This window comes from Haliotis rufescens, unplaced genomic scaffold, assembly GCF_023055435.1.
Source record: "Haliotis rufescens isolate VD_foot unplaced genomic scaffold, xgHalRufe1.0.p SCAF_126, whole genome shotgun sequence".
Classification (NCBI taxonomy): domain Eukaryota; kingdom Metazoa; phylum Mollusca; class Gastropoda; order Lepetellida; family Haliotidae; genus Haliotis; species Haliotis rufescens.
Window position 1 is genome coordinate 102,286 of NW_025963809.1, and position 26,878 is coordinate 129,163.

General features: G+C 46.7%; 1 protein-coding gene across 1 annotated transcript in view; it reads left to right on the forward strand.

Moving 5' to 3' along the window:
* The first annotated feature begins 236 nt into the window (after positions 1-236).
* LOC124148362 (nodal modulator 1-like) overlaps positions 237-26,878 on the forward strand; it is a 46,957-nt gene continuing 20,315 nt past the window's right edge. The window contains exons 1-20 of the mRNA XM_048393991.1: positions 237-394; positions 1,197-1,332; positions 3,538-3,638; positions 3,766-3,872; positions 4,829-4,901; positions 5,696-5,773; positions 6,929-7,003; positions 7,947-8,078; positions 12,453-12,542; positions 13,046-13,102; positions 13,458-13,657; positions 14,702-14,879; positions 15,480-15,621; positions 16,019-16,086; positions 16,623-16,686; positions 19,559-19,695; positions 22,124-22,272; positions 24,529-24,627; positions 25,760-25,873; positions 26,666-26,748. Coding sequence (XP_048249948.1) covers positions 251-394; positions 1,197-1,332; positions 3,538-3,638; positions 3,766-3,872; positions 4,829-4,901; positions 5,696-5,773; positions 6,929-7,003; positions 7,947-8,078; positions 12,453-12,542; positions 13,046-13,102; positions 13,458-13,657; positions 14,702-14,879; positions 15,480-15,621; positions 16,019-16,086; positions 16,623-16,686; positions 19,559-19,695; positions 22,124-22,272; positions 24,529-24,627; positions 25,760-25,873; positions 26,666-26,748 — 2,227 coding nt within the window. The 5' untranslated portion in view covers positions 237-250. The remainder of the gene's footprint in view (positions 395-1,196; positions 1,333-3,537; positions 3,639-3,765; positions 3,873-4,828; positions 4,902-5,695; positions 5,774-6,928; positions 7,004-7,946; positions 8,079-12,452; positions 12,543-13,045; positions 13,103-13,457; positions 13,658-14,701; positions 14,880-15,479; positions 15,622-16,018; positions 16,087-16,622; positions 16,687-19,558; positions 19,696-22,123; positions 22,273-24,528; positions 24,628-25,759; positions 25,874-26,665; positions 26,749-26,878) is intronic.

The window sequence follows — 26,878 nt, forward strand, 5'->3', positions numbered from 1 at the left end:
GGGGGATCATGTCTCCACATGCCACGCCCATGTAGCTTCTTGGCCATGCGACAGGTGTCGTAAAAGCTATTGGATATGGTTTCATTATAATATTAAATATATTGACGAAGTGTTATCATTTGAATGTAAATTGAGCAACACATATATATGTTCACTCCGATTCGTCATAAATACTGAAAAAGACTTTCGCATGCCTTGTTTAACGACAACCGTAAAGCAGATACCGGCGACTCACTTCCGGTAAACCAGGATGGCGTGGATAAGTTGTGCACGGAATTTATGTTTAGTTTTATTTTGTTTATTGTCTGAAAACAAAAATGTTTTCGCTGATGGCGTACTCGGGTGTGGAGGATTCGTCAAATCGGACGTTGATATCAATTTTTCTCTGGTTGAGGTAAATTTGGGTTAATAACGTTGATTTGTCATGGATGGTTGTGATTACGAATGATGTTGAATGGAATGAACACAGAGCTAGCCTTAGGCATTTCGACGAATGAAGCCATATCATTATATACCGTTGTTAATATTTTCCCAGATTCTAATTTTCCATTTCCCATCATTATCATCTAAGTATCAGTGATCAGTGTATTTTGGCACTCTGATCACTTTATAACATAATGAGTGAGTATGGTTTTACTCTGCTTTTAGCAATATTCCAGCAATATCACGGCGGGGGACACCAGAAATGGGCTTCACACATTGTACCCATGTCGGGAATTGAACCCGCGTCTTCGGCTTGACGAGAGAACGCTTTAACCACTAGGCTACCGACCGCCCCTTATAACATAATGAAAATAATAATACAAACTTATCAGATACACTTTGTTATCAGGTTATCGTTCACTTGTTTTATGTCCATACGCTGATCACCAATCAGGCTATTCCTTGGATGTGTGTCCTCACTCCAACTGATGGCTTCAATTTCAATGTGTGTGTGTGTGTGTGTGATATTTCACTCAGTAGTGAAAAGGCCAAGGTGCTCTAATCATCATAATGTGAGAATCCAGGGTTTGAGATTAATATTTCAGGTCATTTCCAGATTAATTTTTCAAATATGTCCTGTGCCCTAACATGGTATCGTGATATAAAAAGAATGTGGTATTGAACTGAAACGAACATTGAATGTTGAAATATGATATCAGGGTAATAATACTAATATAGGTAATGTCACAGTAAATTTGATGGTACCTCTTCAGGTTAAGCTGTACACTCCACACGGCAGTATGAAGTACCAGACAGACTGCGCCCCCAACACGGGCTACTACCTCATCCCACTCTATGACAAGGGCGACTTTCTGCTCAAGGTGGAGCCACCTAAGGGATGGAGTTTTGGTAAGTGGAATTTTCAAAATTACGACTGACCAGCGTTAGAAACTTACAGTTTTCGTCCACTAGTCCTTATAATGATAACATATAGCAAAACCCTTAAAACATGTTAAAATGGCAAATTTCTACTAGTCATGAGTGAGTGTGTATGGTTTTACGCCGCTTTTAGCAATATTCCAGCAATATCATGGTGGGGGACACCAGAAATGGGCTTCACACATTGTACCCATGTCGGGAATCGAACCCGGGTCTTCAGCGTGATGAACGAACGCTTTAACCACTAGGCTACCCGACCGCCCCTACTAGTCCTGATGATACCTTTACCATTGGGCAGTTTTGCAAGGACTATAGACCTAGTGCCAATTTCTAACGCTGCTGACCCATCATTCACTTTCACTTGTTGCACTGATATATATTGATTTGTAGTAGACATGGTAGATGTATCAATCATAATCGCACACTAGGTAATAAGTACCGAATCTGACCTTAAATGTATTCTTGAATAATGTTACACCAAAGACAAATTTCTAGTGACAGTAAGTAGTGAAAAGGTAAATATTTTCATCCATTGCGCCTTACTTGACACTGCCAACTGTAAATCGTCAGTGTGCCAGGTATTTGGCTTTCCTGTATATGAAAAAGATGGCTTACACACCACAGATAAGAGCACATGCAAGTATCGTGATACATATCGAATTGTGAGCAAGGGATCGTGATACGTATCGGAGCGCACATTTGGTGTATCACCCATCGTATTGCTTTTTGTTTGTGTCAGAAAGTGTGAGTACCTTATCGACGTAATAAGCGGCCATGGCGATATTTGCTAATATATTGGCTAGTGAACAAACCCAATTAGCACCCCTTCCGATTGATCAATGTACACAAGACTTATTTATTTGTGTATACTACGCACTTGTGTGTTATATGCACCCTTAATTATGGGCAAATAAATTCTGGAAAAATATATCTGTCGTATATAAACATTTCAGGCTGTCAGCATAAACCACGAAATTTATCTTTTAACTCAGTAATACTGAAAATACAAAGGTTGGTACTGGGACTGTAAACAGGATTAGGGTCAGTCTCGTAATCAGAACTTACAGGGCTCTTTGTAGGTCTTTAAACATAATTGTAAGAGAACTGTTCCCTTTTAACATGTTTAACTTTCCGCCAATAGTTCTTGTTTTATTGTATGTAGTTTGTGGAATCCCCTTGTCTCATGCAAAACAATAAAATAAAGGATGTCTTAAACATTTTATCATAATGTCACGATAACTTTATAGCGAACTGAGTGTTGGAGTGCGAATCATATAACATTCCAGATGTGTCACAATTTGCTGTGCAAGAGTTGTTCCCCTTAGTCATGCCAGGATCAGATTGAAGTGCGACAAGGTTGTCACCACTGTCAACATGTAAGCTAGTGCAGAGTTTCATGTGGCGCACGAATGTGCGTCCAGATCCCGAACATGTAGAGAATGGACGCAAATAAAATTATGGGACGCACACTAATATTCATTGTACCCACAACGCATCAAGAGCAGTAATGGGTGTCTGTTATTTCACCCATCAATCATGACCACTGTCCACATGATCATTGATTCATTCCAGGCTCTGAAGTAATTATCTAAACATGCAGTACACTACGTCATTATATTATTTTACAGGACATCCATATTGCCTGCAAGGACCTTTAAAATTATTATTGGGGGTCCCCTAAAACCCCTCTTTTGTAAGTCAAGGTAGAACCCTGCTAGTGGACCCGTGAAGATTCTGGGGTAGAATAGGTCTTCAGCAACCCATGCTTGCCATAAAGGTGACTATGCTTGTCGTAAAAGGCCACTAACGGGATCAGGTGGTCAGGCTCGCTGACTTGGTTGATGCATGTCATCGATCCCAATTGCGTGGATCGATGCTCATGATATTAATCATTGGATTGTCTGGTCCAGACTCGATTATTTACAGACTGCTGTCATATAGCTGGATTATTGCTGAGTGCGGCGTTAAACAACCAACCAACCAACCCTGCTAGTGCTAGTGCAAGAAATTGGAGTCCACAGTGTTTGAAATTAAGGTGCAGTCATGAAGTCTTACGATATTAACTGCTATGGTATTTGATTGAGGAAGCCCCAAGATCTTTAACGTTTGAAATTGGGGTCATCATGGTCATTGTGTTTTCTTGGTTAGTTATGCCCACTGTATGTTTGTCTGCAGAGCCTGAAAGTGTGGAGCTCCAAGTGGACGGCGCCACAGACAAGTGCAGTCTCGGGGAGGACATCAACTTTAAGTTCACAGGCTTCTCCATCACTGGAAAGGTTGGTATCAAGTTATGTCCCTTCTCATTCTTTGTAACCCGCTCGGACATTTGGGTAACACCGTCCAATCTTCCTCAGCAATACTCACACACTTCCAGTAATTATTTTGAAACTGATTGTGTTATAGGTGATCAGCAAAGGTGAGACTGATGGTCCGTCAGGGGTCAAGGTCACAGTTACACCTGCTGGGAAAGATGAGGTGCTGCAGACAGTTACCACGGCAACGGATGGAAGGTAGGCAAATGTCACAGGTTGAAATTGCTTTGTTGAAGTCCATGCTGCAGCCATTTTGAAAATTTCGTTTGTTGACTCACAAATCCTATTTATTATAAAAGCCTTGGTATGTGTGTACGTTTACATAACAGAGGCGGGTTAGAATAGGTCTTCGGCAACCCATGCTTGCTGTGAAAGATGACTCTGCGTGTTATAAGAGGCGACTGACGGGATCGGGTGGTCAGACTCGCTGACTTGGTTGATGCAGGTCATCGTACCCATTTGCGTGAAACGACGCTCATGATGTCAATCACAGGATTGTCTGGCCCAGACTCAATTATTTACAGGTTGCCGTTATAGCTGGAATATCATGGATATTGCTGAGTCAGCTTTAAACAACAACTAAACAAACAAAACTGTACATAACCCCTGATACCTAACAAATCAAGTAACCATGGCAATCATGGTAAGAGTAGTTCTGAAAGGTGCATTTTCAACACATTCTTTCATTTTGCTCAAGAAACACGTGGAAGGTAGATATTGAGTCGTCAATTCGACCCATTTCAAGATATTTTTTACTTAAAATCAGTGAGTGAGTGAGTATGGTTTTACACCGCTTTTAGCAATATTCCAGCAATATTACAGTGGGGGACACCAGAAATGGTCTTCACACTGAATTCGCTGTGCAGAGTTGCGTCCCTTCGGCACAAACCTATGATTGTGGGGCGAATCCTGGTGCGCCCTGATTATGTTTCTAGGTTTGTCAGCACCACACCCGTGCTCGTGGGTTTCACCAAAGTGGTAAACGTCTGAGACCTGCATCACTTCCGGCTTTCCTCCCACATTAAGCTGACACGCCGTGATATAACTGGAATACTGTTAAAAGCGGCGTTAAACCCAACTCACTCACTCACTCAGTCAACAGTGTCAGGTTCAGCATGTTAAGAGTTTTCACGTAATGCCGTTCCTGTGTTTAGTTTCAGCTTCTCCCACATCCTGCCTGGCGACTACGTCGTGAAGGCGACGCACCCAACGTGGCGCCTCCAGCAGGTGGGTCTCACACGACAGGACCAGGGATGTAGAATAGATTCGTAGCACTGTGTACACTGATCGTGCATCCTTTACCGATTCCCAGCTACTGTTGTTGTTTTTCACCGCCTCCGTGGTCTAGTGGCAGAGCGTCCACCCGGAGAGCGGAAGGTCCGGGGTTAGATCCCGACCGCGTCATACCAAAAGACGTTAAAAGATGGTACTTGTTGTTACCCTGTCTGGCGCTGGGCATTAAGGGGCTAAAACAAGGACTGGTCGGCTCAGAGTCAGTATACTGTGTCTGAGTGGGGTATTCATGTTAAACTGCGGCATGGTATCTCAGTGAGCCTGCACTATAAATCGGCATCAGTCCGGACTAGTACAAGCAGCCACACAAACACACACACATGTACATGCACGTCGCTATATAAGTGCTATAATCTTCAACGCGACGTTAAACCCTATTTCACCTTACCACCTGTTGTTTTTTCACCCTGAAATAAATACAATTACCATGAATATTTAAACTATTTATGTCTTTCTTATGGTAAGTTTGCACTTATGTGTTAACAAAAAGAGTAAACAATGTTTAAGAACAGGTCTGAAATGATCTAAATGAATTCCAACACAGCTAAATGGAAACTGACCCCTCGGAAATCCTAGGTTTGTGTTCATGCTGTCGACCCCTGGTTTGTGTGATCCATTAGCATGCCTCTGTGTTAAATTGAAGTTTTAGATGTTTCATAAATTTACATGTGTGCTCGAGTATGTCATATATGATGTTGGTGTACCTAATTCTGTTGCTATGGTTACAGGGTGAGACGAAGGTGACCGTTGCCAGTGACAACGCCAACACAGGAAGCAGCCTGGTAATTGCTGGGTATGATGTCATGGTAAGTACACCTGTACCAGGTCACTTTTACAGCTTTAGAAAGTGGCACTAGTCCTATAATGCTTGTCAAACTGGCCAATAGTTAAGGTTTCACAAGGACTGGTAGAAAAATGTTTTTTTAAGGGTTTTGCTCTATGTTATCATTATAAGAACTAGTAGACTAAAACAGCTAGTTTCTATCACTCTTGGCGGGCACGGGTGGCCCAGTCGTCTAAGGTGCCCTGATTCGCTGTGCAGAGTTGCATCCCTTGGGCACGCCAGAAACCTATAATTGTGGGTTCGAATCCTGGTTCGCCCCGATTATGTTTCTAGGTTTGTCAGCACCATAGCCGTGCTCGTGGGTTTCATTGAAGTGGTAAACATCTGACACCTGCATCACTTCGGGCTTTGCTCCCACATTAAGCTGACACGCCGTGATTTAACTGGAATACTGTTAAAAGCGGCGTTAAACCCAACTCACTCTATCACTGTTGTACCTTGGGCATCAATTCTTTTCGTTACCATGGTTGCAGCTGCCTTGAAATGGAGCGTCACTGATTTTGTGACTCTGTGACTTTGATGAATGCTGCTTATATCACAGTAATAACATCTGCAGAGTATTGACCAGGACCCACTTGCACAAAACGATCTTAGCGCTAAGACTATTGTAAGCCTATGTTAAAGAATGGGAGTTAAGATCATCTTAGCACTAAGATCGCTTTGTGCAAGCGGGCCCTGGGCTCCGTCTCACAAAGCGATCTTAATAGGTCTCCTAAGTCTATGTTAGTATCGCATGGAAGTAATAATAGTCGTAGCGCTAAGATAGCTTTGTGGAGCAGGGCCCTGAACTGTTCTTAATGCAGTGTTGAATAGTCTTTCACTAGTTCAACAAATTCTACATTAGCTCCCTCTGTTATTTGAAAGGAACGGTGGAGTTAAAGCTTTCGCTCGTCACGCCTTAGTCCCTGGTTCAATTAGCCACATGGGTACAATGATGTCCCAGGTCCAGATGAAATATTGCCAACAGCGACGTATGACCATTGTCGCTCACTCACCATTGTTTGAAAGATGGCCTAATGGATGGTTCGCTCCTCATGTCGAAGTCCAGGTTTCATTCTGGCAGAGTGAAACCCAACTCACTCAATATTTTATAGCTGTAACTGTCTTTTATTTCCAGGGTTCCGTGTCCAGTGAAGGGGATCCGATTAGAGGGGTGAACTTCGTACTCTTCTCCGATAAAGTTAAAAAACAGGTAGGATGTGAATGGTGTTATTTTTGTTAACAATTAGAGAATAACTGTCCAGATATGAATATTCCCTTTCATGTGAACTGTGTGTGTTCTGAAGGACTGACAGCATTCATTCACAAAGGCAGATAATCTGTAACTCGGAGTGTCAAGTGTATCGTGTATACTACCTATATTGTACATAAGTGTATATTGACCGGCTAAATATGGCTCTGACTGGTGCATTGAAGGCCTGTCAGTCCCTATGTGCTACAATACACAATGTTCCACTTAGTTGAATGCTGTGATTGGTCACATGGAAAGGCCCATTGTGTTTTATATGTATAAAAAATATAATGACATTGTGATAACATGCATTCAGTCATTTTATTGGTCGGTCAAAGTTCACGAAAGGTCGTTCTGACGTGACCTGTAATGGGATGTCCTCAGATCTTTGTTTGGTGGTCAGCAAGAACTAAGATCTGATTTTGATGAGATCAAACTTGTAGCCAAGAGTCGGGCATGCACATTATACACAAGTGTTGAATATTCACAGAAATATACGGTAACTTCACTGTACCTTAACTCTCATTTGGTTAGTGACCTGTGAAGATCCGGGGTAGAATAGGTCTTCAGCAACCCACGCTTGCCGTAAAAGGTGACTATGCTTGTCGTAAAAGGCGACTATGCTTGTCGTAAAAGGCGACTTACGGTATCGGGTGGTCAGGCTCGCTGACTTGGTTGATGCATGTTATCGATCCCAATTGTGTGGATCGATGCTCATGATATCAATCACTGGATTGTCTGGTCCAGACTCGATTATTTACAGACCGCTGTCATATAGCTGGAATATTGCTGAGTGCGGCGTTAAACAACAAACCAACCAACCAACTCATTTGGTTAGTTATGTTAAAACTGCTCATTGGCCAAGTTTAGTGTGGGAATCTACACATGTGTTGTTTTGTTGTAGGACGTGTCTGGCTGTGAGAGTAAGCCCGTCAAGGGATTCACATCCACGATGGGAACACCCCTGTGTCACGTGATATCGGCAGCAAACGGTGCCTTCAGCTTCCCGTCTCTACCTACTGGCAAATACACCATCGTAAGTCGGCCATTACACCACGTTTGTTGTCCTGCTTGATCTCGGACCCTTGGTCCATAGTTTCAATGGAACCAGTGCAGTAATCTGGAGTAGTAGAACTTCAGAATAGTCAGTGAATATTGGTCCATAGTTTGAGTGGAACCAGTGCAGTAATCTGGAGTAGTAGAACTTCAGAATAGTCAGTGAATATTGGTCCATAGTTTCAATGGAACCAGTGCAGTAATCTGGAGTAGTAGAACTTCAAAATAGTCAGTGAATATTGGTCCATAGTTTGAGTGGAACCAGTGCAGTAATCTGGAGTAGTAGAACTTCAGAATAGTCAGTGAATATTGGTCCATAGTTTGAATGGAACCAGTGCAGTAATCTGGAGTAGTAGAACTTCAGAATAGTCAGTATATATTGGTCCATAGTTTCAATGGAACCAGTGCAGTAATCTGGAGTAGTAGAACTTCAGAATAGTCAGTGAATATTGGTCCATAGTTTCAATGGAACCAGTGCAGTAATCTGGAGTAGTAGAACTTCAGAATAGTCAGTGAATATTGGTCCATAGTTTCAATGGAACCAGTGCAGTAATCTGGAGTAGTAGAACTTCAGAATAGTCAGTGAATATTGGTCCATTGTTTCAATGGAACCAGTGCAGTAATCTGGAGTAGTAGAACTTCAGAATAGTCAGTGAATATTGGTCCATAGTTTCAGTGGAACCAGTGCAGTAATCTGGAGTAGTAGAACTTCAGAATAGTCGGTGAATATTGGTCAATAGTTTCAATGGAACCAGTGCAGTAATCTGGAGTAGTAGAACTTCAGAATAGTCGGTGAATATTGGTCCATAGTTTCAATGGATACAGTGCAGTAATCTGGAGTAGTAGAACTTCAGAATAGTCGGTGAATATTGGTCCATAGTTTCAGTGGAACCAGTGCAGTAATCTGGAGTAGTAGAACTTCAGAACAGTCAGTGAATATTGGTCCATAGTTTCAATGGAACCAGTGCAGTAATCTGGATTAGTAGAACTTCAGAATAGTCGGTGAATATTGGTCCATAGTTTCAATGGAACCAGTGCAGTAATCTGGATTAGTAGAACTTCAGAATAGTCGGTGAATATTGGTCCATAGTTTCAGTGGAACCAGTGCAGTAATCTGGAGTAGTAGAACTTCAGAACAGTCAGTGAATATTGGTCCATAGTTTCAATGGAACCAGTGCAGTAATCTGGAGTAGTAGAACTTCAGAATAGTCAGTGAATATTGGTCCATAGTTTCAATGGAACCAGTGCAGTAATCTGGGGTAGTAGAACTTCAGAATAGTCGGTGAATATTGGTCCATAGTTTCAATGGAACCAGTGCAGTAATCTGGAGTAGTAGAACTTCAGAATAGTCGGTGAATATTGGTCCATAGTTTCAATGGAACCAGTGCAGTAATCTGGAGTAGTAGAACTTCAGAATAGTCAGTGAATATTGGTCCATAGTTTCAATGGAACCAGTGCAGTAATCTGGAGTAGTAGAACTTCAGAATAGTCAGTGAATATTGGTCCATAGTTTCAATGGAACCAGTGCAGTAATCTGGAGTAGTAGAACTTCAGAATAGTCAGTGAATATTGGTCCATAGTTTCAATGGAACCAGTGCAGTAATCTGGGGTAGTAGAACTCCAGAATAGTCAGTGAATATTGGTCCATAGTTTCAATGGAACCAGTGCAGTAATCTGGAGTAGTAGAACTTCAGAATAGTCAGTGAATATTGGTCCATAGTTTCAATGGAACCAGTGCAGTAATCTGGAGTAGTAGAACTTCAGAACAGTCAGTGAATATTGGTCCATAGTTTCAATGGAACCAGTGCAGTAATCTGGGGTAGTAGAACTCCAGAATAGTCAGTGAATATTGGTCCATAGTTTCAATGGAACCAGTGCAGTAATCTGGAGTAGTAGAACTTCAGAATAGTCGGTGAATATTGGTCCATAGTTTCAATGGAACCAGTGCAGTAATCTGGAGTAGTAGAACTTCAGAATAGTCGGTGAATATTGGTCCATAGTTTCAATGGAACCAGTGCAGTAATCTGGAGTAGTAGAACTTCAGAATAGTCAGTGAATATTGGTCCATAGTTTCAATGGAACCAGTGCAGTAATCTGGAGTAGTAGAACTTCAGAATAGTCAGTGAATATTGGTCCATAGTTTCAATGGAACCAGTGCAGTAATCTGGAGTAGTAGAACTTCAGAATAGTCGGTGAATATTGGTCCATAGTTTCAATGGAACCAGTGCAGTAATCTGGAGTAGTAGTACTTCAGAATAGTCGGTGAATATTGGTCCATAGTTTCAATGGAACCAGTGCAGTAATCTGGAGTAGTAGAACTTCAGAATAGTCAGTGAATATTGGTCCATAGTTTCAATGGAACCAGTGCAGTAATCTGGAGTAGTAGAACTTTTCCATTTTTTAATGAATTTTTCAAACCCTAACCCTAGCCATTATTATCCCCCACCCAACAAAGTTGGTGGGGGATATAGAAACGGGCTCCGTCCGTCCTTCCGTACGTTCGTCCGTCACGTTACGTTTCCGGAGCATAACTCAGAAAACATTCAATATTTTTTCATGAAACTTTGCAGGTTTGTCAGGTACATGCTGAACTGGTGCCTTTTGCTATTAAGAAATTTTAGAATTTTTTATTTTTTACGTTTCCATGGCAGCAAAATGGACTTAGGTTCCAAACTCTTCTTTTTTTCACAATTTCCATGACAAGTTCCACCTCGGTTAAAAAAGGTTAGGGTTTGTTTAGATTTAATTATGTCATAAATTCTGCAACAGGGGCGGGGGACATAGCCACGTTAGTGGCAAACTCTTGTTTAATTTGAAACTACTGACACACTAGGCGGGTCGGGGGTATTAGTGAGCAACGCTCACTTTTGCCCTTGCTAGAAGGCTGTGTTGCAATACCAACTAGCAATGACAGATACATATAGTCATATATAAAAATCAGATGTTCTTTCTCTTTCTCTTCTCGCCAAAGACCCTGGTTCGATTCCCAACATGGGAACAATGTGTGAAGCCCATTTCTGGTGTCCCCTGCCATGATATTGCTGGAATATTGCTAAAAGCGGCGTAAAACTATACTCACTCACTCACTCACTCACTCACTCACTCACTCACTCACTCACTCACTCACTCACTCACTCACTCACTCACTCACTCACTCACTCACTCACTCACCCTCTTTTCTTTTGAGTGGTAAATCCTGATTAATAGTTGTACTTGTTGTCATGGTTTATTCGTAACAAACGTATTCTTCAAAACATTCAAATTTCAGTTTAGTAATAATTTAGATCCAGTGAATGTAATTTTTGGGTTCGATGATTCATTCTAATGTGTTGATTTTCTGAATGACAACTATTCTTGAAAGGTAATGGTAAACTTCTGGGAACCGCATACGGGAAGGGGTGTTGGGTAGCCTTGTGGTTAAAGTGTTCGCTCGCCACGTTAAAAGCCTGGGTTTGATTCCCCACAATGGTACAATGTGTGAAGCCCATTTCTGGTGTCCCCTGCCGTGATATTGCTGGAATATTGCTGACAGCAGCGTAAACCATACTCCTCCCCTCCCTATCAAGCCTGCCATCCTCATGTACTCAACAAGGGCAGGTAACTCTAATTCTTGTTCAAAATCATGTTGGGAAACTCTACTCGCAACAGCTAACCAGGGTTCAAATCTGGATACGACATCACAGTCGTCATCTGTCTTACCAGCAAGTCATTCATTGGCTGCCAGTGACAGTTACTACGAATGTATTTGCTTGGGATGTCACGATACGACTATCTGTAAGTGTGTATTGCATACCGTATCATCTGAGAAAACATGCCAATGCACCGATGTAATGGTGAATCGTTACATCCCTAAAATTTACAACAATTTCTACTGCCACTTATATTACTGACACATAACATTGTATATAGGGCTGGGACGGGTACCTCGGGTACCTGGTAGGTACTGAGTATTGAGTAGGACCCGGGTACCCACAGGACTACCCGGACCCGTGGTTAGTCATGTGATATATTGTTTAATGACAAAAACTATCTAGAACTCTATGGTTACACTACAAGTGACTAATGTTCGCATTTCTTTCTGACTAAGCACCCATTCCCTCTGACTTTTCATATGGTTGAATAAACATATGACTTAATTCAACTTCAGTGTATGAATGACCAGATTGCTTAATACATGTATCTAAATATGTTTTGCCAGGGTTATGCTAAAAATGTTCCCAATCGGACACTTTGAGACATCTCCTGAGACCTACAGTGGGTACCCGGGTAGGGTCGGGTGATAGGGGGGCTGGTACCCGGGTACTAAAGTTGGACTCCTCCCAGCCCTAATTGTATACATTCTTCTTGTTGCCAGGTGCCCTTCTATAAAGGCGAGCACATCACATTTGACGTGGTTCCAGCCAAGCTGGAATTTGTTGTTGGCCATCAGTCAATCAAACTGGAGGTGAGTGAACATAACAGCTGTTACCATGGTTACCTTATATAATAGGAATATAGACTGCCTCCGTGGTCTAGTGGATCGAGTGTCTGGCTAGAGAGAGGAAGGTTGGGGGTTCCATCCCCTGCCGCGTCATACCAAAAAACGTTAAAAAAATGGTACTTCTTGTTATTAGATAGGTCTTCAGCAACTCATGCTTGCCGTAAAAGGCGACTCATGGGATTGGGTGGTCAGGCTTGCTGACTTGGTTGATGCATGTCATCGTATCCCATTTGAGTGGATCGAGGCTCATGATGTCATTCACTGGATTGCCTAGTCCAGACTCAATTATTTATAGCTGGAATATTGCTGAGTGTGGCATTAACCAAAAAGCACACACATACTGTACTGGCAATGTTAGCTGCGTAGCTTGGATTCATACGTGTGGTAGTGTATGTTATCAGCTGTGTGTTGTAGCCACTGTGGCTTAAAACTATATTCACTCACTCCATCTGATGTTCTTGTTACAGAAGGGGTTCCAGGTGGCAGGCTTTTCAGTGTCCGGACGAGTACTGGATGCACCCAAGGTAGGGACAGTTGCAGTGTGACCAGCACAGATGAAGCAAGAATTTATTTTGGCATGCTTCCTCAGTTCTTGGCATCAGTCAGTCCTTTTTTCAACTCAGAAGCTTTGTTCGAGATGGGCCAGTGAAGATCCGGGGTAGAATAGATCTTTAGCAACCCATGCTTGCCGTAAAAGGCGATTATGCTTGTCGTAAGAGGGGACTAACGGGATCGGGTGGTTAGACTCGCTGTCATGGTTGATGCATGTCATCAATTGTCTGGTCCAGACTCGATTACTTACAGACCGCCGTCATATAGCTGGAATATTGCTGAGTTTGGCGTTAAACAACAAACCAACCAATATTCTGATTGTTCCAGGGTGTGGGTATTGGCAAGGCCAAGGTAACCTTGGACGGCAAGGCGCAGACGACCACTGCCTCTGACGGCCTGTATCACCTGGACAACATGAAGACCGGCACCTACACTCTCAATGTGGAGACTGACCACATCTTCTTTGATGAGCTGAGTGTGAAGATCACGCCAAACACTCCCCAGCTGCCTGACATCGTGGCCTCGGGGTACGTCCTCTCAATTCCATGTGTGGCTCCCATGGTTTATCATCTGTTTGCTACCCTATCAGCTCACCTGATTGAAATGTAACTGAGCTTATCTCTTGGAGTGTTGTCCGTCCTCCGGTTGACAGTACATCTGGTGTTAGTTGTCATCGACTCTGACCTGTTGAGCTGAAACTTTGTCACTACAATTCTGATCCGATTTTCAACAAGACCGCCTCTTGAAGCCTGCTGTTGTTTTAGATAAGGCTGCCTCTTGACATGCTTGATGACTGCAGTTCTTTTAAACAAGGCTGCCTGTCGATGCCTGCAGCTGTTTTACAAATTGGGGGATTTGCCTCCCTTAGATATGCCAGTATCCAATGGTTATGATTCTAGGTTTGTGGTACACATCTAGGACCTGCATTGCTTACACCTATCCTTCCATGCTGTCTGCCCCCGACTCAAGCTAACATCACACAGCTGGAATATTGCTGAGTATTGTGTTCAGCTACAAACAAACAAATTTAGCTGAAATGCCCTGTGAAAAATCGCTCACCCTGTAGGGATTCCCGGTTAGTTTAGGTCCCCAGCAACCTGTGCTGGTTATGGGAGGCACTGAATGGATCGGAATGTCAGACTCAGTGACTTGGTTGATAGCGTACCATCATACCCTGACGTCATGGATTATTGCTCATGTTATCAATTGGGGGCACAGGTGGCCCAGTCATCTAAGACGCCGCGATTCGCCGTGCAGAGTTGCGTCCCTTGGGCATGCCAGAAACCTATGATTGTGGGTTCGAATCCCGGTTCGCTCCTCTTATGTTTCTAGGTTTGTCGGCACCACACCCGTGCTCGTGGGTTTCACCAAAGTGGTAAACGTCTAAGACCTGCATCACTTCAGGCTTCCCTCCCACATTAAGCTGACACGCCGCGATATAACTGGAATACTGTTAAAAGCGGCGTTAAACCCAACTCACTCACTCTCTCATATTACAATGACTGGATTGTCTGGCCCAGACCTGTTTATTATAAACAAACAACTCACTCATTAATGACTATCCTGTCCAGGTTCAGCATGTGTGGCGAGGTGGTCATCGACCGTGTTCCCGAGGGGCTCAACCAGGTCCCCGTTCAGAGGAAGGTCATCTACTATCCCGAAGGTCGCGGGTCTGACGCAGTGTCCATCACCACGGACTCTGCTGGCAAGTTCTGTGCCCGAGTCAAACCAGGCAAATATGTCGTCAAAGTAAGTAACATGTAAGGTGACTTGCTGTTGTTTGGAACTAAATAAATGTGTGATTGTTGAACAAGATTTATGCCTTGGATGATTACGTTGTAGAGGATTTCTTTTTTTGGGGTCACATATGTGTTTGTTGCCTTTGACCTTAGTATTTCCAGATTATGTTCCTTATAAATGTTCTGAATCTATTAATCAGCATGTTCTGCATGCCTTGTCCACCTTACTCACTGATTCGGGGCGGTCGGGTAGCCTAGTGGTTAAAGCGTTCGCTCGTCACGCCGAAGACCCGGGTTCGATTCCCGACATGGGTACAATGTGTGAAGCCCATTTCTGGTGTCCCCCGCCGTGAAATTGCTGGAATATTGCTAAAAGCGGCGTAAAACCATACTCACTCACTCCCTACTCACTGATTCATCTAACCGTCTCAGAGGTCTAGTTGATAGTGCGTCTGAAGGGAGAGTAGAAATGCGTTGGTTCGATCCTCTGGCCGTCTCTGTGGTTGACCTAAGTATTTCCAGATTATGTTCCTTATAAATGTGAATGCCCGTCGTTGTATAAGTCCTATAATTTTGAAAGCAACATTATTATTATTTCACCTGGTGACAGGTTCATCTGAGCGAGCAGGAGGTGAAGGCAGGTCTGACCCTGGCTCCAGCAGAACGGGTTGTCATCATCAAGAGCAAGCCTGTGTCCGACGTCCGCTTCTCTCAGTTCCGGGCCAAGGTGCATGGAGCTGTTACATGTATGGGTGAGTGAGCACACCAAGGGGAGATAACCATCGCCAGGGATTTTTATCCTCCCGTTGTTTATAAGCAATCAGCATGTCCATTTTTTGTTTTGATGATTTGAGATTCTTATTTTTTTAGTTTTTTTTATGACAAGTTGGACTTTTACTGAGAATGAGGGCAGTGCAGGGCCCCGTTCCACAAAGCCATCTTAGCGCTAAGGTGATCGTAACTCCCATACTTTAACACTGGCTTACGCTCATAGCGCTAAGATCGCTTTGTGGAACAATGCCCTGGAGGAGAATTCCTAAACCATTGAATATTTCTTGTTGATATTTTCTGTACATATCAGTCTAGTTGGGAACTGGTGCTTCTTGATGATTTTTTAATTTTTTATTTATTAATGCTTTTATGTTACAGAGAAGTGCGGCCACATAGACATGTCTCTGGACTCCCTCAGTCGCGCTGACTCCAAGCAGGTGGTGCAGGTGAGACATGATGATGATGATGATGATGATGATGATGATGGAGATGAAAGAGGAACATGTCACAGTACTACTACTACTACTACTACTACTACTACTACTACTACTACTACTTCAAGGGGCGAGGCCTATTTTGGTGTCCCCTTACTTCTACTGAAGATCCGAGGTAGAATAGGTCTTCAGCAACCCATGCTTGTCGTATGAGGCGACTTATGGGATTGGGTGGTCAGGCTCACTGACTTGGTTTGATGCATGTCATCGTATCCCAATTGCGTGGATCGATACTCATGATATTAATCACTGGATTGTCTGGTCAAGACTCGATTATTTACAGACCGCTGTCATATAGCTGGAATATTGCTGAGTGCAACGTTTACAAACAAACAAACTACTACTGATAATAGTGATAATGATTGTAATGTGTAGTGCATGAGCACCCCATCTTTTGGCCTCAAGCAAGAAGAGAACAGATTGATTTCAATATGTTGTTATTGTTCTGTTCTTATCACATTCCTCAGTATTTGTCATGTAACTTCCAGGTTCAAGAATCAGCGAAGGGAAATACATTCTCCTTTGAAAACGTTTTACCTGGAAAATACAAAGGTAAGTTTGTGGGTAATTGCAGGTCTTGTGTTTATGATAGCATTAACTGGATCTCTGCTACAGTGAACAGTGATGGGACTTGTTAACCTTGCTGTTTGACAAGGTTCAGATTTGGTAGAATTATTAAAGCAGCAACTTCTCTGACCTATCCCACACCTACCTACCCCAGCCCCCACTGATCCACCCCTCTCTGACCTACCCTACACACCCCTAAGTGACCTACCCCTCACCTACCTACCCTACCCCACGGCGATCCACCACTCTCTGACCTACCCTACCAGCCCTTACTGACCTGCCCCACACCTACCTACCACTGCTACATCGATACACCCCTAAGTGACCTACCCCACACACCCCTAAGTGACCTACCCCTCACCTACCTACCCTACCCCACACCGATCCACCACTCTCTGACCTACCCTACCAGCCCTTACTGACCTGCCCCACACCTACCTACCACTGCTACATCGATACACCCCTAAGTGACCTACCCCACACACCCCTAAGTGACCTCAGTGAACGTGGATGGTAGAATTGTAAACAGACATGTGAAGACTATTACCCCCCCTATAACCCAACCATTCACTGCCCTACCCCACAACGATCCACCCCTCACTGCCCTCCCTCCACCGACCCACCCCTCGCTGCCCTCCCTCCACCAACCCACCCCTCACTGCCCTCCCTCCACCGACCCACCCCTCACTGCCCTCCCTCCACCGACCCACCCCTCACTGCCCTCCCTCCACCGACCCACCCCTCACTGCCCTCCCTCCACCGACCCACCCCTCACTGCCTTCCCTCCACCGACCCACCCCTCACTGCCCTCCCTCCACCAACCCACCCCTCACTGCCCTCCCTCCACCGACCCACCCCTCACTGCCCTCCCTCCACCGACCCACCCCTCACTGCCCTCCCTCCACCGACCCACCCCTCACTGCCCTCCCTCCACCCACCCACCCCTCACTGCCTTCCCTCCACCGACCCACCCCTCACTGCCCTCCCTCCACCAACCCACCCCTCACTGCCCTCCCTCCACCGACCCACCCCTCACTGCCCTCCCTCCACCGACCCACCCCTCCTGCCCTCCCTCCACCGACCCACCCCTCACTGCCCTCCCTCCACCGACCCACCCCTCACTGCCTTCCCTCCACCGACCCACCCCTCACTGCCCTCCCTCCACCGACCCACCCTTCACTGCCCTCCCTCCACCCACCCACCCTTCACTGCCCTCCCTCCACCGACCCACCCTTCACTGCCTTCCCTCCACCGACCCACCCCTCACTGCCCTCCCTCCACCGACCCACCCTTCACTGCCCTCCCTCCACCGACCCACCCCTCACTGCCTTCCCTCCACCGACCCACCCCTCACTGCCCTCCCTCCACCGACCCACCCTTCACTGCCCTCCCTCCACCCACCCACCCTTCACTGCCCTCCCTCCACCGACCCACCCCTCACTGCCCTCCCTCCACCCACCAACCCCTCACTGCCCTCCCTCCGCCGATCCACCCCTCACTGCCCTCCCTCCACCGACCCACCCCTCACTGCCCTCCCTCCACCAACCCACCCCTCACTGCCCTCCCTCCACCGACCCACCCCTCACTGCCCTCCCTCCACCGACCCACCCCTCACTGCCCTCCCTCAGCCGACCCACCCCTCACTGCCCTCCCTCCACCGACCCACCCCTCGCTGCCCTCCCTCCACCCACCAACCCCTCACTGCCCTCCCTCCGCCGATCCACCCCTTACTGCCCTCCCTCCACCGACCCACCCCTCACTGCCCTCCCTCCACCGACCCACCCCTCACTGCCCTCCCTCCACCGACCCACCCCTCACTGCCCTCCCTCCACCGACCCACCCCTCACTGCCCTCCCTCAGCCGACCCACCCCTCACTGCCCTCCCTCCACCCACCCACCCTTCACTGCCCTCCCTCCACCGACCCACCCCTCACTGCCCTCCCTCCACCGACCCACCCCTCACTGCCCTCCCTCCACCGACCCACCCTTCACTGCCCTCCCTCCACCCACCCACCCTTCACTGCCCTCCCTCCACCGACCCACCCTTCACTGCCCTCCCTCCACCCACCCACCCTTCACTGCCCTCCCTCCGCCGATCCACCCCTTACTGCCCTCCCTCCACCGACCCACCCCTCACTGCCCTCCCTCCACCGACCCACCCCTCACTGCCCTCCCTCAGCCGACCCACCCCTCACTGCCCTCCCTCCACCCACCCACCCTTCACTGCCCTCCCTCCACCGACCCACCCCTCACTGCCCTCCCTCCACCCACCAACCCCTCACTGCCCTCCCTCCGCCGATCCACCCCTTACTGCCCTCCCTCCACCGACCCACCCCTCACTGCCCTCCCTCCACCGACCCACCCCTCACTGCCCTCCCTCAGCCGACCCACCCCTCACTGCCCTCCCTCAGCCGACCCACCCCACACTGCCCTCCCTCCACCGACCCACCCCTCACTGCCCTCCCTCAGCCGACCCACCCCTCACTGCCCTCCCTCCACCGACCCACCCCTCACTGCCCTCCCTCCACCAACCAACCCCTCACTGCCATCCCTCCACCGACCCACCCCTCACTGCCCCCATCCATCGACCCATCCTCACTGCCCTCCCTCCACCGACCCACCCCTCACTGCCCTCCCTCCACGGACCCACCCCTCACTGCCCTCCCTCCACCGACCCACCCCTCACTGCCCTCCCTCCACCGACCCACCCCTCACTGCCCTCCCTCCACGGACCCACCCCTCACTGCCCTCCCTCCACCAACCCCACCCCCACTGCCCTCCCTCCGCCGATCCACCCCCCACTGCCCTCCCTCCACCGACCCACCTCTCACTGACATAATCTTTCTGTGGTGTACAGTAACGATGCTACAGGACAGTTGGTGCTGGAAGGACAAGACTCTGGAGATTGAGGTTGTAGACCAGGATCTGACTGGAGTTGACTTTGTCCAGACCGGATACATCCTCAAGTGCAGCATCTCACATGAAATAACACTGGTGAGTACGTCTTGATGTGTGTAGAACACCATGGAATAACACTGGTGAGTACGGCTTGATTTGTGTAGAACACCATGGAATAACACTGGTGAGTACGGCTGGACGTGTGAAGAACACCATGAAATAACACTGGTGAGTACTGCTGGACGTGTAGAACACCATGGAATAACACTGGTGAGTACGGCTGGGCGTGTGTAGAACACCATGGAATAACACTGGTGAGTACAGCTTGATTTGTGTAGAACACCATGGAATAACACTGGTGAGTACGGCTGGACGTGTGTAGAACACCATGGAATAACACTGGTGAGTACGGCTGGACGTGTGTAGAACACTATGGAATAACCCTGGTGAGTATGGCTGGACGTGTAGAACACTATGAAATAACACTGGTGAGTACGGCTGGATGTGTGTAGAACACCATGGAATAACACTGGTGAGTACGGCTGGACATGTGTAGAACACTATGGAATAACACTGGTGAGTATGGCTGGACGTGTGTAGAACACCATGGAATAACACTGGTGACTACGGCTTGATGTGTGTAGATCACCATGAAATAACACTGGTGAGTACGGCTGGAGGTTTGTAGAACACCATGGAATAACACTGGTGAGTACGGCTGGAGGTTTGTAGAACACCATGAAATAACACTGGTGAGTACGGCTGGCCATGTAGAACACCATGGAATAACACTGGTGAGTACGGCTGGACGTGTGTAGAACACCATGAAATAACACTGGTGAGTACGGCTGGCCATGTAGAACACCATGGAATAACACTGGTGAGTACGGCTGGATGTGTGTAGAACACCATGGAATAACACTTGTGAGTACGGCTGGACGTGTGTAGAACACCATGGAATAACACTGGTGAGTATGGCCGGACGTGTGTAGAACACCATGTAATAACACGGGTGAGTATGGCCGGATGTGTGTAGAACACCATGTAATAACACTGGTGAGTATGGCTGGATGTGTGTAGAACACCATGTAATAACACTGGTGAGTATGGCTGGACGTGTGTAGAACACCATGTAATAACACTGGTGAGTACGGTTGGACGTGTAGAACACCATGGGATAACACTGGTGAGTACAGCTGTACGTGTGTAGAACACCATGGAATAACACTGGTGAGTATGGCTGGACGTGTGTAGAACACCATGGAATAACATTGGTGAGTACGGCTGGACGGGTGTAGAACACCATGTAATAACATTGGTGAGTATTGCTGGACGGGTGTAGAACACCATGTAATAACACTGGTGAGTATGGCTGGACGGGTGTAGAACACCATGGAATAACACTGGTGAGTACGGCTGGACGTGTGTAGAACACCATGTAATAACACTGGTGAGTATGGCTGGACGGGTGTAGAACACCATGGAATAACACTGGTGAGTACGGCTGGACGTGTGTAGAACACCATTGAATAACACTGGTGAGTATGTGTGTAGAACACCATAGAATAACACTGGTGAGTATGTGTGTAGAACACCATGGAGTAACACTGGTGAGTACGGCTGGACGTGTGTAGAACACCATGGAATAACACTGGTGAGTACGGCTGGACGTGTGAAGAACACCATTGAGTAACACTGGTGAGTACGGCTGGACGTGTGTAAGCACCATGGAATAACACTGGTGAGTACGACTGGACGTGTGTAGAACACCATGGAATCACTGGTGAGTACGACTGGACGTGTGTAGAACACCATGGAATAACACTGGTGAGTACGGCTGGACGTGTGTAGAACACCATGGAATAACACTAGTGAGTACGGCTGGACGTGTGTAGAACACCATGGAATAACACTGGTGAGTACGGCTGGACGTGTGTAAGCACCATGGAATAACACTGGTGAGTACGACTGGACGTGTGTAGAACACCATGGAATAACACTGGTGAGTACGACTGGACGTGTGTAGAACACCATGGAATAACACTGGTGAGTACGACTGGACGTGTGTAGAACACCATGGAATAACACTTGTGAGTATGGCTGGACGTGTGTAGAACACCATGGAATAACACTTGTGAGTACGGCTGGACGTGTGTAGAACACCATGGAATAACACTGGTGAGTACGGCTGTACGTGTGTAGAACACCATGAAATAACACTGGTGAGTACGGCTGGACGTGTGTAGAACACCATGGAATAACACTGGTGAGTACGGCTGGACGTGTGTAGAACACCATGGGATAACACTGGTCATTGACGTCCTAATTCTGCAATGATGTCTTCATGGTAATATTGCTGACTGTGATGTAAAACAGCACCACCGCTCAGCTGCTTACCTATGTCGGTTCGACGGAAATAACAAAACAGTTAAACAGGCGAATGGTTGTCGTCATTGAAAAACATGGTCAAGTAATTTTAAAGTTATCTTAATGATATTCATTCAACTTATCTTCAATGTTTCAGAATTTTGCCCATGAGAAGAAGTCTGGGAGTGTTGGATCCTTCCAGTTGAACAAGGGGACAAACCGGTTCTGTCTGGCTCAACCTGGTGTGTACCGGCTCACTCCAGATTCCTGTCACAAGTTTGAGAAGGATGTCTACACGTATGACACGTGAGTAGAACTCTTGTCATCCATTGAACTGCAGTGAACTTTCAACCTCTTTAATCTGGACTGTACTGTTCAGAGAAATCATGTGGATTACTGCATCTTCTTTGTGGGGAGATGTTTTTTGTATACAGTTGCTCCTAACCATGCTAACGGTAGAGGCCTGGAAAGCAGGGCTGTGCACAAACAGGGTTCTAAAGTAACAGGGTTCTGGACTAGCAGGGTTCTGGACTGACAGGGATTCTGGACTGACAGGGTTCTAAACTGACAGGGTTCTGGGCCGACAAGGTTCTGGACTGACAGGGTTCTGGACTGACAGGGTTCTGGACTGACAGGGTTCTGGACTGACAGGGATTCTGGACTGACAGGGTTCTGGGCCGACAGGGATTCTGGACTGACAGGGTTCTAAACTGACAGGGTTCTGGGCCGACAGGGTTCTGGACTGACAGGGTTCTGGACTACCAGGGTTCTGGACTGACAGGGTTCTGGACTGACAGGGATTCTGGACTGACAGGGTTCTGGGCCGACAGGGTTCTGGACTGACAGAGGTTCTGGACTGACAGGGTTCTGGACTGACAGAGGTTCTGGACTGACAGGGTTCTGGACTGACAGGGATTCTGGACTGACAGGGTTCTAACGGACAGGGTTCTGGGCCGACGGGGTTCTGGACCGACAGGGTTCTTGACTACCAGGGTTCTGGACTGACAGGGTTCTGCACTGACAGGGTTCTGGACTGACAGAGGTTCTGGGCCGACAGGGTTCTGGACTGACAGAGGTTCTGGACTGACAGAGGTTCTGGACTGACAGAGGTTCTGGACTGACAGGGTTCTAAACTGACAGGGTTCTGGGCCGACAGGGATTCTGGACTGACAGGGTTCTAAACTGACAGGGTTCTGGGCCGACAGGGTTCTGGACTGACAGGGTTCTGGACTGACAGAGGTTCTGGACTGACAGGGTTCTGGACTGACAGGGTTCTGGGCTGACAGGGTTCTGGACTGACAGGGTTCTGGACTACCAGGGTTCTGGACTGACAGGGTTCTGGACTGACAGGGTTCTGGGCTGACAGGGTTCTGGACTGACAGAGGTTCTGGACTGACAGAGGTTCTGGACTGACAGGGTTCTGGACTGACAGAGGTTCTGGACTGACAGAGGTTCTGGACTGACAGGGATTCTGGACTGACAGGGTTCTGGGCCGACAGGGTTCTGGACTGACAGAGGTTCTGGACTGACAGGGTTCTGGACTGACAGGGTTCTGGACTGACAGAGGTTCTGGACTGACAGGGTTCTGGACTGACAGGGATTCTGGACTGACAGGGTTCTAACGGACAGGGTTCTGGGCCGACGGGGTTCTGGACCGACAGGGTTCTTGACTACCAGGGTTCTGGACTGACAGGGTTCTGCACTGACAGGGTTCTGGACTGACAGAGGTTCTGGGCCGACAGGGTTCTGGACTGACAGAGGTTCTGGACTGACAGAGGTTCTGGACTGACAGAGGTTCTGGACTGACAGGGTTCTAAACTGACAGGGTTCTGGGCCGACAGGGATTCTGGACTGACAGGGTTCTAAACTGACAGGGTTCTGGGCCGACAGGGTTCTGGACTGACAGGGTTCTGGACTGACAGAGGTTCTGGACTGACAGGGTTCTGGACTGACAGGGTTCTGGGCTGACAGGGTTCTGGACTGACAGGGTTCTGGACTACCAGGGTTCTGGACTGACAGGGTTCTGGACTGACAGGGTTCTGGGCTGACAGGGTTCTGGACTGACAGAGGTTCTGGACTGACAGAGGTTCTGGACTGACAGGGTTCTGGACTGACAGAGGTTCTGGACTGACAGAGGTTCTGGACTGACAGGGATTCTGGACTGACAGGGTTCTAACGGACAGGGTTCTGGGCCGATGGGGTTCTGGACTGACAGGGTTCTGGACTACCAGGGTTCCGGACTGACAGGGTTCTGGACTGACAGGGTTCTGGGCCGACAGGGTTCTGGACTGACAGAGGTTCTGGACTGACAGAGGTTCTGGACTGACAGGGTTCTAAACTGACAGGGTTCTGGGCCGACAGGGTTCTGTACTACCAGGGTTCTGTACTACCAGGGTTCTCAGCAAAATAATGATTCTTCCCAATTTGTTTGCCAAGGGGACTTCCTTTGGAATCCTAGATAAATCCCTGCATGTTTATTCCTGTATGTTAGAACATTTTACGTGATAGTTAGAAGGAAGAATCCAAGTTGAGCATGCAATGTACGTTTGTTGTGTGTTCCAGGTGGAACCCTCTCATGGTGACGTTGATGGCCGTGCAGCATCTCACCCATGGCTCCATCAGCACACAGGACAAGGTGGACGACATCAAAGTTGTCATCACGTACGTAGATCTAAAGTCACGAAGGCTGGGGAGCTACGGCATATTCTCCACCATAATATTCTCCAGCTGTTTCCCAGACAGTCATATGGCTGGATTTATACAGAGTGGCATGAACTGACCCAGCTCGCTCATCAATCGCCTCTGTGGTCTTGTGGTAGAGTGTCCTCACGGAGAGCGGAAGGTCCGGGGTTCGATCCCCGACCGCGTCATACCAAAAGACGTTAAAAGATGGTACTTGTTGTTACCCTGTCTGGCGCTCAGCATTAAGGGGTTAAAACAAGGACTGGTCGGCTCGGAGTCAGTATACTGTGTCTGAGTGGGGTATTCATGTTAAACTGCGGCATGGTATCTCAGTGAGCTAGCACTATAAATCGGCATCAGTCCGGACGAGTACAAGCAGCCACACACAAACGTCGCTATATAAATGCAATAATCTTGGACGCGACGTTGGTTCAACTCCTGTCATGCATCAAATATGTGACGCCACTGTTCCTGTGTGAGTCTGGGTAAGAATATAGGTCATCAGCAACCCATGCTTGCCATCAGAGGCAACTAGACAGGGTGGTTAGACTCACTGACTTGGTTGATGCATTTTATCAACACCCAAGTTGCTTGGATCGATGCTGATGATGTCAGTCACTGGATTGTCTGGTCCAGACTTGATTCAGTACAGACTGCTGTCATATAGCTGGAATATTGCATGTGGCGTTAAACAACAAACAAACAAAATCAAACAAGCTTTTTCAAAACCTATCTCTGATATGGCAACACATTCCGTTTTTCCTGTCTATTCCAGACCCGTGAAGATTCTGGGGTAGAATAGGTCTTCAGCAACCCATGCTTGCCGTAAAAGGTGACTATACTTGTCGTGAAAGGCGACTAACGGGATCGGGTGGTCAGGCTCGCTGACTTGGTTGATGCATGTCCTCGGTCCCAATTGCGTGGATCGATGCTCATGATATCAATCACTAGATTGTCTGGTCCAGACTCGATTATTTACAGACCGCCGTCATATAGCTGGAATATTGCTGAGTGCAGCGTTAAACATCAAACAAACAAACAAATCCTGTCTATTCCCGTCTTGTTCATGGAACCCCAGGGAACAGAGACTGACCGACTTTTGTGTCCGCAGGTCCTCGGTGTCCGATGCCCCGACCGTCCTCGGTCCTCTCAAACCAGAAGCCTCGAAGGACAACAAGCAGCCGGCTAAAGGACCGTTTGTGTACAAGTTCTCCCACTGGGCAAAGTAAGGATTATTATCATGACTTTAGGCCAGACATTTTTCTTGTTTGAGGACAGCCTTAAACAACAAACAAACAAGCCAATCTTGTTTTAGGTTTTACAGATTTTCGCCTGAAAATTCAGGTTGGTAGGTCGAATTACATATTTTTTAAATTCCAATTTCAATTTCATTTTACTTTCCTCATGTGATTAGTCATAAATTGTTGTGTTTTGAATTTTTTTAGATAAAATTTCAACATTTTTTAATTATAGTTGTTGAAATAATTTATGTTGATAGTGACAGTGAATGAGTAGGCTTATTTCTGGTAAACTGAATAAAAAAGAACACCATTTTTTAATTCTTTTTTTTTTATATTTCCATTTTTTTGGCATCTGCGGATTTGTAAACAAACTTTAAAAAAAGTCTGACCTTTTAAGTCTTGCTGGTTGGTAGGACAGGTATGTTTTATCAGGAGCAATGTGATGCCTTTTACTTCTTATCTGGTTGTGAAATAGTTGAATTGGTGGATAAATTACTTCACATCAGAATCAAGTATTTTTCAATAAGAGGTTTCAAATTACAATAACATGCCTCTGATGATATTATGGCTGCATCACCACACACACGTACACACGTACACACACACACACACACACACACGCACACGCACACGCACACAGTTACACATGTACACACACACACACACGCACACAGTTACACAGACAGACAGACAGACAGACAGACAGACACACGAATGAAGTGTTGTTTGCCAGTATTAAGGAACTACAATCAGTGTCCATCCTCTTCTTGTAACAGGACCGGGGAGAAGCTGATGTACACAGTGAAATCTGCCGAGCTGCTGTTCTACCCTCCCGCTGTTGACACAACCATCATTGGAGGTAACACTGGCTCTAAACATAGATCTTAGTGCTGAAACACCTCACACTAAACATAGATCTTAATGCTACAACACATCACACTAAACCTAGATCCTAGTGCTGAAACACATCACACTAAGCATAGAATTTA